This window comes from Sinocyclocheilus anshuiensis, unplaced genomic scaffold (genome assembly GCF_001515605.1).
Source record: "Sinocyclocheilus anshuiensis isolate Anshui unplaced genomic scaffold, SAMN03320099.WGS_v1.1 scaffold560, whole genome shotgun sequence".
NCBI classification, from domain to species: Eukaryota; Metazoa; Chordata; class Actinopteri; order Cypriniformes; family Cyprinidae; genus Sinocyclocheilus; species Sinocyclocheilus anshuiensis.
In genome coordinates, this window is record NW_015554116.1 from 963,503 (window position 1) to 975,177 (window position 11,675).

The following is an 11,675-nucleotide window of genomic DNA, read 5'->3' on the forward strand; positions in this document are numbered from 1 at the left end:
GACACACACACTTTTTTACATATTATATATGCTATATAATAAATAATCATTTTTAAATGTGTAGTATTGTATGTGGAAAAAAGACAAAGTTTGTAGTTTACTGATAAACTATGTTGTTTTCCATGGGTTTAAAATTAATTTTTTGAGAAAATTTACAGACAATAAATATTTTTACAGGCAATGAAACTGTATTGTGCAATTATTTTTAATAGTAATATTGTATTGTATTGTATTAAAACAATGTATTATATTGCGGTAGCTTTATAATAATGTTTGTGGGCAACTAACCAAAAGAGTAAAGTAGTCAGCAAGTGTTCATTCACTCTGGTTTGTTCATTCCAGGTTTCCAGCTCTGAAAATGAAGAAACTAACTTTAACTCCATAAATGTGGACTCAACCCTCGACATTCCTGCCCTCGAGTTTATAAATGTTCCTGACGTCAACACTGCGACTAAAGTGAGTCGTGTGTGTGTGTGTATATATATATATATATATATGTATATGTACATACACACAATAATATTTTGGATTAATTTATTTAAACCTCATACTTCCTTTCAGAGTGAGAAAGTAAATCCGTCTGAGGCTCCGCAGGCTGAAGACTCATTATGCTGCAGTGAATGGGATCAGGGATGGACAGCAAGAGACGAAACAGATAAGACGAAACTAAAACCTGACATCAAGACTGAAGACGAATCGAAAGTAAGGATACCAACTCGTCCACAATAGGCATGACATGACAGCTTTGGAGTGTCACATATATTTGACAGGTAAAAAGAGGTAAAGCCTTAGGTAAAATCTGATCCCAGTGCTCATGAATGAAGCTCCAGGCTTCAGACTTTCATTCCTCACAGTGTTTAGAACACAGTCATCACTCTGAATGACATGAGGTGCTGTGTGTCTGGAGATTTAATCTCCTGACGTATTGCTCCCCTTTACATCCCCGTTCTCCCGCTGAGCCCTTTGAGAGGCAGTTGATCTTAATTGTGTGGTGATTAGATGAGAATTTTAATTAGCCTCTCCACAGAGGTTCATCTGTTTAATCATTCAACAGAACAGTTCATCGGAAAAGGCAAGTTTCTACAAGAGACATGCAATAGTCATTTTCAGCTATTTGCAGGATGAAATCACAAAATCTAGCATAGCAGTTGCTGTTTCTTTTAAAGCTGGAGTGTGTCATTTTTGATGTCAAAATACTTGCTGAAATATATAAATTGAAAATATTATTTAATATTCTTAATTGTTTAAAATGTGTAAAATATTTAAAATATTAAAAATATATATTTACTTTATTTTAAAATACTTGCTGAAATACAGTGTGTGTGTGTGTGTGTGTGTGTGTGTGTATATATATATATGAGGGGTGTAACGGTTCACAAAATTCACGGTTCGGTTTGATACGACTGTGGTGTCACGGTTCGGTTTGGTACGTTCGGTACGGGGGTAATTGGTTTCATCGCAATGTTGAAGATGTCAAAATACTTGCTGAAATATATAAATTGAAAATATTATTTAATATTCTTAATTGTTTAAAATGTGTAAAATATTTAAAATATTAAAAATATATATTTACTTTATTTTAAAATACTTGCTGAAATACAGTGTGTGTGTGTGTGTGTGTGTGTGTGTGTATATATATATATGAGGGGTGTAACGGTTCACAAAATTCACGGTTCGGTTTGATACGACTGTGGTGTCACGGTTCGGTTTGGTACGTTCGGTACGGGGGTAATTGGTTTCATCGCAATGTTGAAATATTTCTGTTTTAAACCATGAAGGCGAGCCAATGGATATCACAACGTGTAAACTTTGCGCAAGAGTTATGCTGGTGAACACTATGCAGAAAGTAAAAGTAAAAATGGAATGATTGCTAATATTAATTAAAATGTAATGTTGTTTGTTTATTTGATTGTTTGACCAACGACAGACGAAAACCTGCTTGATTTAGATTTTTTCTCCATCCAATTGTTTTCAAAGGTCCCTTTAGTGATTCTACAGGGATGATAATTACTCACTTCAGCTTTCAATTAAGACAATACTTTAAAGGGATAGTTCACCCAAAAATGAAAATTAGGTAATTAATTACTCAGCCTCATGTCGTTCCAAACATGCAAGACCTTGGCTCATCTTCGAAACACAAATTAAAGGGGTCCTTGATTATAACGTTATTAACTTTTAACTTTAGTTGGTGTGTAATGTTGCCGTTTGAGCATAAACAGCATCTGCGAAGTTACGATGCTCAAAGTTCAATGCAAAGGGAGAAATTGTCTTTTACAGAATTCGCTTTTTTAAGGCCTACAACAAATGGCTGGTAGGGACTACAATGAGCTTCTTCCTTAAAAAAATTTTTTACATAAACCCTGCCCTCGGGAACACACAACAAACGGGGTGAGGCCTTGTTACTGTTATAAATTATTACTGTTAAAAATTAAACAATTACTCTACAAAAATGCTACAACGCAATAATTTATTATGCTGTACTAAAGCTTTAATAAGGATAATACCGTATATCAAAAGGTAACAAATAGCTGTAGCATTTACAAATAACATCGTATCTAAAAAGTATGAGACAACTACAAAAAAACAACAACATACCATTCTAAAACGTTGTGTATGGGTCGTGCTTGCATAGGTTCTACTCGATCCTCTTCAGTAATATTATCTTGGTCTGACTTGGGCTCAAATTGATAAGGCAATATTGACGCCATTGTTTACAATACACTGGAGCACATGCAAATACCTGTTATAGTAAGAGGCGGGACGTTTCCGGACAACATCCACTAGGTGTTTAGCGAATCACAACACACTGGGCTAGCCAATAACCAATCTGTGCCCATTATGAATTTCTGAGGGAGGGGCTTCATAGAACCAGGAAGTCAACAGACCGTTTTTAGGAGAATGGAAACAGCGGTGTAGAATAAAGGTAAAATATGTGAAAAATAATGTGATTTTTTTTTTTTAAACGAAGCTAAAACACGTTACAGTACACCCCATAAACACAATCAAGCCTTCAAAAATAGCCAATTGACCACCCCTTTAAGAAATATTTTTGATGAAATCCGAGAGCTTTCTGACCCTCCATAGACAGCAATGCAACTTCCACGTTCAAGGCCCAGAAAGGTAGTAAGAACAACGTTAAAATAGTCCATGTGACATCAGTGACCCTCCATAGACAGCAATGCAACTTCCACGTTCAAGGCCCAGAAAGGTAGTAAGGACATCATTAAAATAGTCCATGTGACATCACTGATTCAACCGTAGTGTTATAAATATACGAGAATACTTTTTGTGTGCAAAGAAAACAAAAATAACGACTTTATTCAACAACTTCTTCTCTTCTGCTTCAGTCTCCACCGCCATTCACGAGAGTACCACGACAACTGTGTGTGGTGCTGCTGACGCAGGAGCCAGTGTTTGATGTACAAGGTCCATCTCTCTTAGTTCATCGTCTGTATATTCTGGTTCAAATAAGTAAGGCTGGGCAAAAAATTGCAAGTCATCAACTCTGTCGAAATCTTCAGACATGTTTACAAAGACTGTTTTATGTACAGAGTGTGTCTTCCTCTGCTTGTAAACAAGGCACTGCGTATCCGAATATTTTGTGGTACGTGAACGTGCATCAAAGACTGACACGGAAGAGAAGAAATTGTCAAATAAAGTCGGTATTTTTGTTTTCTTTGCGCACAAAGTATTCTCGTAGCTTCATAACATTACGGTTGAACCACTGATGTTACATGGACTATTTTAATGATGTCCTTACTACTTTCTGGGTCTTGAACGCGTCAGTTGCATTGCTGTCTATTCAGGGTCAGAAAGCTCTCAGATTTCATCAAAAATATCTTAATTTGTGTTCCGAAGGTGAACGAAAGTCTTACAGTTTCGGAATGACAAGAGCCTGAGTAATTAATGACAGAATTTTCATTTTTGGCCGAACTATCCCTTTGAACATTTCTAAAGCAAATTAAATGATCTACGTGGACACATTTTTTCATGTTTTTTCACATAGCCTGAGACTGTGCCTACTCCTCTACCTGCCCAAGCAGCAGTATGTGAACCGCAGATGTGTGCATCTCCAATTGAACCAAAGACCATCTCAACCACATGCACCAGCCCTCACACCCCTGGCCCCATCAGGATCAACACCAGCTATCCAGGTACAGCACCTCGATGCCACAATACAAAATATCTTACTTCCTCAAAAATAGTCATATGAAATCCAAATCAACTATGTTTGCTTTGACGACATGAGTTTTCCTAGTTTTTCCAGGTGTACCCGTTAATCTGGTCCAGCCCCAGCTCTCCCACTTTATGATGCAGTTATTCGGCAGTCCAGTTCATCTGGGACCAGTTCCAAACCCTCTGTTCCAGCACCACACATCTCCGCTAGCTCTGAGACCAGCTGCGCGCCTGTCCGCCGGGGCAAACATCCTACCATGGCGCTCCAATTACATAGCTTGACCGGCCAGAAGTGGTGCGTTTTGTACTTTTGTCATGTTCAATAACTTTTGTTCTTTCGTTTTTTGGCTGCAACATCCCAGAAATATATCAAATGATATATAGGAAAAGCAGCAGAGGGCACGTCAAAGTGGATACATTTCTTATTCTTTTTAGCGCAATATCTCTCCAGTAGCACGCTGTTCTTTATTTTTATGTATTTGCATGTACAGTGCTGAAGTTTTGTGTGTTTTTGTTTTTTCTCTATGGACCAAACTGGCCATTTGTTTGTTTTATTTGTTATTAAGTTGCTTGTTCGGTGTTCGATTCAGATTTTTTCTTTCATCAAGAACCAAAATGTTTTATAAAAAAAAAAAAAAAAAAGAGGAGGATACACTGAAAATTGTGTCTAATTGTGTCTGTTTTGCATCTAATATCATTTTAGGTATAACAAAACAGAATACTTTTTGGAGTCCTTGTGTTTGAGCGCAAATTTTCTGGCTCGAACCGCTTTTCTGGGACTTTTCGCAAAAAAATTAGCCACTCCTGATCTGCAAAGGCAAGACAATGTCAAACAAGTTTGTCAAACAATGTCATTACAAGCTTGATTCGATTTCATACACATGTGGACATGCTACCGATGCGCTGTTCATCTTTCCGTGACCAGTGTTTTCTAGTTTTACTGGATTGTTTCTAAAAACGTGCTGCAGTGTACGAAATTCAATCAGTGGTTTCCCAACTCCCCTGTTTTGTTTTCTTTTATGTACCTTCGATCAATTCCTCCCACTGGTTTTCCGCCTTTTGGAATATTTAGTCCTCCGTGGGAGGATTGTTGCTCCACTGAGCATGTTGAAATATTAAATTACTCAAACAGGATGCCGTGTAACCAAGTGCATCTATAATGTGCCACACAAACAGTGGAGTCAAGGGAAGGGTACAGGTTGGTAGAGCTCCGCCGGTCCTGAATCTTCTTCCTTGTTTGGTCCAATTAGTGTTAATGGCATCTTAATGAGCTTTCTTCAAGGCCCTGAAGACGCCTGGTATCTTAACAAGAGCAGCTGGGGAAGCAAAAAATATTACCTCATTTAGAGAAGGTGGAAAAGAAAGCTGAATGTTGCCGAAACCAAATTAGCATTGGACACTAAGCTAATGAAGTTTAATTGAAGAAACACATTTTTCTGAGTATGGAAGCTCATTTCTGCCACATAAAAAAAAAAACGGTTTGGTCAATTTTGACTGTCATAATTATGCCTTTTCATGTCCATTTTTGTTACATAATTAAAGAAATCATGCTTTGGTAAATTATAACTGATAAGTCAATATGGCATAAAAACTTGAGGCAAAAACCTGATTTGAGAATTGTAATTGTCATAAAAATTACAATTTTATTTGTAATTTTTTTTGTCATTTATGACAGAATTTTCATTTTTGAATCAATTGAAATAACATTTTATTTAATTTTATTAATTTATTTTTAATCTCGCAATTCTGACTAAACTCACAATTATGAGTTTTTTAATAAGTGACTTTTTCTCAGAATTGCAAGATATAAACTCGCAATTCTGATTGAAAGTTATTGATTACTCATAATTTTTAATGAGATTTTAAAACATTTTCTCATCATTTTGACTTAAAATCTCAATTTCAACTTGTCAAATTTTGTATTTTTTCCCCCTCAAAATTATGACTTGAATTATAAAATTGTCATATTGCATATCACAATTTTATCTTGCATCTCACTTTTTTATCCCATAATTGCCTTTTTTGTCTCATAAATTAACTCTCATCATTTTATTTTATCTCAAACTTTAGACTTGTCAGTTGAATCTCATTTTGACTTTATCTCATAACTGACTTGTCATAATTATCACTTAGCATGTCATAATATCAACATTGTCATAATTATGACTTATCCCATAACTGACTTTTTATCTGGCTGTCATCATTTCAACTTTTCATCTCATAATATTGACATATCTCAGTTTAGGTGATGTATTTTTTACTTTTTATCTTGTGGTGAATTAGAATGTCATCATTTCGATTTATGTCATTATAACACCCCGTAATGCACTTTTTTTTTATCTAATGCTTTTGACTTTTATCTCATAGTTATGACCTGTCATGAATTGAACTTTATTTTCATAATTTTGATTTATAATAATTTACTTTATGCCATCATTTTGACTTTTTATTTTGTATCATAATTTTGAGTATCTCATAATTTTGACAATTTCGTGGATATGACTCAGTATGTGATAATTTCTATATATTTATGGCATAATTAAGACTTGAAGTCAAAAGGACCCTCCTTCAGTGTAAAGGTCTGGCAATTTTTTCAGTCATTTGAAATGATTGCTAAACAAAGAAACAAGTGATTACATTCATAAGTAGTAGGTTGATTGCATTTCCATTAGCTGTTTAGTGTTATGAAATGTAATGCATGTTAGTATTTTTCGTTATTTTAATGAAAATGAACCATAAAATCAAATCACATGCAGTCAAAAAGCAGTCCAGGCCTTTCCTCTCTCTGTTTCGTCAAGCTTATAATATGCTTTGCCACAGCTGATGAATTCTAATATCTTTTGCTAACCTCTGCCAGCTCCAATAATGGAAGTTGAACTCCATAAGCAAAACAAGGCAGTGAGTCGTTTTTTGTGGTGACACTTTTGGTTGTTAGAGCAATTCTAGTATGTCTATATTTATGTGACAGACCATACAAATTACATAAGGACTTTTCATTTCAAATCATATCTCGGCGAAAATGAACCATAAAATCAAATCACATGCAGTCAAAAAGCAGTCCAGGCCTTTCCTCTCTCTGTTTCGTCAAGCTTATAATATGCTTTGCCACAGCTGATGAATTCTAATATCTTTTGCTAACCTCTGCCAGCTCCAATAATGGAAGTTGAACTCCATAAGCAAAACAAGGCAGTGAGTCATTTTTTGTGGTGACACTTTTGGTTGTTAGAACAATGCTAGTATGTCTATATTTATGTGACAGACCATACAAATTACATAAGGACTTTTCATTTCAAATCATATCTCGGCATTCTGCCTCTATATGGAGCATCAAAACAATCATTTCTATGCCATTAGCATCACCAAATGGATTGTTTTATGATTCTTTTGTCCTTTCTGAAGCTTGAAAGCTCTTCACTGATGAACTTTGAGAGAATTTGGAGAATGACACAGTGATTTATGCCATTAGGAGAGTCTTTGTGCAAATGCAAGAGGGAAGAGAGCTCTGATACGGATTGAATTAAAGCACACTGCTGCATGGCAAATCATATTACCCTGGTTCACTGACCCACACAGACATTTTCCCTGCCAAGATGCCACTGGTTACCATAGAAACCTGTTCTACCCCTGTTAGGTTTTCCTGTGGTACTTTATGGAAAAGAGTCAAAATGTGGACTTGCTGTAGCGAAGTTATCCCTCAGCTTTTTTGAGTCAAAAATCTAATAACGCCGTGTTGTATGTTGCTCTCAAACCTTGTTTTTGTTTTGTTTTTTGTCTTCAAACATAACATTTCATACGGTTTTTTTTTTTACGGTCAAATTTTCAGCCAAGTCACCTTTTTCAAAAGCGAAATGTCCTGTTATTGTGTAATACTTCCGATTAATAGGCCACTAAATCTACGAACATGTGAGCTAACTTGTGAAACACTCCATTACGTGATATTAATGACTTGTTTATTGAATTATTGTATAGAATTTATATAATTTACAGACGTAGAAATCAAGCATAGCGTTAGTTCTGGCAGGTCACGTTAGTCAAGCTCGCATCAGCTGACCTTCAGCTGATCCCCATCTACCTATGGGAATACGACACCTATCTAAGCATTCATATATAAGGTCCCTCAGTATTATCAGCAGTTTTCGCATTGCTCAGTAGCTAATTACCCTCCTCCATCCCCAACTCCTCCTCTGTCAGTCAGGATTCAGCCTTCTGATTCTCCTTTGAATCAGACTAATTTTAAAATGTGTACATAACATTATTGAACTTTAACAATATCTGCAATACATTTATGTTAGTTCTGTTCTGTTTACCCTGGGGGGGGGGTTATCGCTGCTCTCCCTGCTCTCATCCATGCTAGGCTGCATGGATGCGCAGGAAGTTCTTGCCCAGAACAGAACCATACCGCCAATCCAAACTGTATGCTAATTGTCAATCATCTTTGACGATAGTGGTCCTGACAGAACTGAATATTGTCACCACAGCCGTGATGACGCTCGAGCTACAACACAACACAATTGTGATAGCCTACTGCTTAAAATATAAAGAAGCGGGGCATGTTTTAATCTAGTTCTTATATTATGCTTAGTGAAACTTTTTAATAAAACTTAAGTAGAAAGCGGCCACAGATCTCCTCTGCCTGACTATGAATAAGTCTCTGATCTGTATAGTGTAGGTATCCTTCATCTGAGCGCACGCGTCTCCTCCAGTCTCTCCGCGCGCAGGGAGTAACTCCTCCTTTCGCTGTTTCTCTTGTACTTGCATGGGCATTACCACAAGCTTCGTAAATCGAAACATGTAGACCGACAGATTTTAGGTCTTGAGAACAAGTTTTTAGTCCCTTTGTGTGGAAATAATTGGAGGAAAGATGGTATGATCGAGCGCTCGTCTCCAGACCTCTCTCCAAACAGGCTACAGACGTTCACTGAAGGTACGATTGGGTTTGTCTTTTCACATCCTGTTCATTTGTTTTATTTAAATTAGATGAGAAGAAACGACGAAAACTGAATTAGGCTACTTAATCCAAATGAATTTGATGGAATAATGGTAGTATTGTGATAACGACCGTATTGATCTGTGTGGGTTTTGTTTTGTATTTTTACTTTACTTTGGTAAAAAGTCTCAATTTAATTTACGTTTATTAAATTTGTTTATTAAACGTATGCTTGTTGTTCTAAACTATAGATATTGTTATAAAACGTAGATGGGCTAAAACAAAGTGACATTTAGTCATGAATCGATCAACTAGGCTATAGGCTATAAGGTTTTGTAGCTAAAAGGACAAATGTATTTTTAAATCACGTTGGGAAACAGGTTGTGCGTATAGTTATGTATTTAAAAGCTGATATGGCAACCGTTCCCCAAACGAACAATTGGCCTAGCGATTCGCGACACGAAAATATCTCAGAAAACATAGACTCCTAGTAGTTTAATTTAATAATTTGCACACTTGCCATCCACCTTTGTTTCTTTCAATACAGAAGTAAGCTGTTTTCTGTGCGAGACCTCCGATTCTAACAAAGTGCAGAAAGAATTGATAACTATGACAATAAGGTAAAATAAAAATTATACAACATACACTCTAAAAAAATGCTGGGTTAAATACAACCCAGTGCTGTGTAAAATAGGGACAAACCCAGCACGATATCACCCCGCCCCCTATTGACATTTTGGAGTGAATTTGATTGCCAATTTCCCCCAGAATGTGATTGGGCTAGTTCGAGTAGGCTAGCAATAGAGTTGGTTTTGTTATGCAGACCTGGCAACCCTGGAGCAAATGAGACTGGAAGGCTTGGAAGCCCAAGTTACAAAGGGCCACGCCCGCTTTTACGTTACAAACAAGGTGAATAGAGATATTTTCACAAAATAAATAGAATAAAAAATACATATTTTTAATGAAAAGGTGTGACAACTACAACCGAGGCTAGCTGTTTACCTTTAAGGCACTTCTGCAGAGCAAATCTTTCTCTTGTGGTTTAGCCTAACATTTTAAGGTGGTTGATAGGAATGTTATTCAAACTTAAACTCAAACCCTAAACCTAAACTTAATCCTAAACCTCATAGGAATGTTATACCAGGATCATCACAGCTTGAAAGCAGTTGGGTTTAGAGTTCTGTGCTATAGTTCATAATGTACATGAATGCACATCCCTCTTTGCACTAATCTCAGAGGAGATGTTTTCTAACAGAGATGCTGATTGCATCTGGGCTTTGTGGCCGACCAAAATGCAAATGCATTCTGTGAGGAAACACAGAAATAAGCTTTTCCAGAAGCTGTCGGATTAACTCAACCTACATACCTGACCAAAACTGCTGGTGATGGAAGAATATTGCTGTGGGAGTGCTATTCTGAATTATTTAGAAACTGGAGCTGTGATTTTGCAAAGACAATGTCTTATTTTAAAATGCTGTAGCAGCTTACAATGATGTCTCACTAGTACTTGTTAGGTTGATTGGTTTACAAGATAACCTCACTCATTTAATGCTATAGATGAAACAAATCTTTAGTTATAGAATGGTTTAGTGAATTTTGTATCAGTTTTAAAAAATAAATGATTTTTATTAAATGACTAAAACAGAAAAACTATTAAATTACCATTATTAATGTTCCTTTTTGATGGATATTTTGATTTGGGTCTAGAGTAGACAATTTTTTATTTAACTTATTTAAAATATAATAATAATTAGTATTATTATTATTGTTGTTGTTGTTGTTTATTAATCAATTAATTAATTAAAAAATTGTTGTATTATTTTTTATTCTGTATTATTTTACTAGACCGCATTATTGTGTAGAATGTTACAGCAAAAAATAAATAGAAAATTATTTAAGTAAATAAATTACTAAAAAGTGAGGGGGTTATATTCCATTCTCTGAGTTACGTGTGTCGTAACAGGATATCAGTTCTTCTAAAGGTCATTGTTTATGGGCTCTAGAGGCTGGAAATTGGTTAATGCAGTGAGCTGCGTCCCAGCCCTCTGTAGTAGAGATGAATTAAAGCCAGTTCAGAATAGAGCCAACAACTAATATGGAGAGCCAGAGATTATACCCCCAAATAACTACATTTAAGATATTTTAGGACAGCATTGTCAGTAAAATGGACTATTTTCTTTAGATTATATTTGAAACACTGCTGTTTGTAATTTTTTTTTGTTTGTTTGTTTGTTTTTCAGTGAGTTAATAATTTTATTATTTTGTAGAATGCCATTTTCTTCTCCTTTTTATTTTCTTTTTTAGTACTTATTATTATTATTATTATTATTAAATAATTATGTATTAAATTATATATATATATATATATATATATATATACATATATGAATAATATGAATAATTTTATTATTTATTATGTTATTATATTTCACTTTTTATATCTTTATAATGTATAAATATCAGATTAAATTCCAAGTTAGTATTGATATTATATTCAAAATTGTATTATTATTATTATTATTATTAAAAATAATAATAATAATAATACATCTTTTTTCATTATAATTTGTAA

The 11,675-nt window shown here is 35.1% G+C and overlaps 2 protein-coding genes across 4 annotated transcripts in view; both read left to right on the top strand.

Moving 5' to 3' along the window:
* LOC107669834 (tudor domain-containing protein 5-like) overlaps positions 1-4,703 on the top strand; it is a 16,578-nt gene extending 11,875 nt beyond the window's left edge. Inside the window, exons 14-17 of the mRNA XM_016462258.1 lie at positions 343-456; positions 562-702; positions 4,007-4,154; positions 4,259-4,703. Of these exons, the coding sequence (XP_016317744.1) occupies positions 343-456; positions 562-702; positions 4,007-4,154; positions 4,259-4,458 (603 nt within the window). The 3' untranslated portion in view covers positions 4,459-4,703. The remainder of the gene's footprint in view (positions 1-342; positions 457-561; positions 703-4,006; positions 4,155-4,258) is intronic.
* A 3,333-nt stretch (positions 4,704-8,036) lies between these two features.
* Positions 8,037-11,675, top strand: part of LOC107669804 (protein FAM163A-like) — a 12,743-nt gene continuing 9,104 nt past the window's right edge. For 2 of the 3 annotated variants that reach the window (XM_016462201.1, XM_016462203.1), the window contains exon 1: positions 8,667-9,100. The gene's annotated coding sequence lies outside the window, so the exon portion shown is untranslated. Of the gene's footprint in view, positions 8,080-8,666; positions 9,101-11,675 lie in introns of those variants that run through there. The other variant, XM_016462204.1, reaches the window with a different exon arrangement.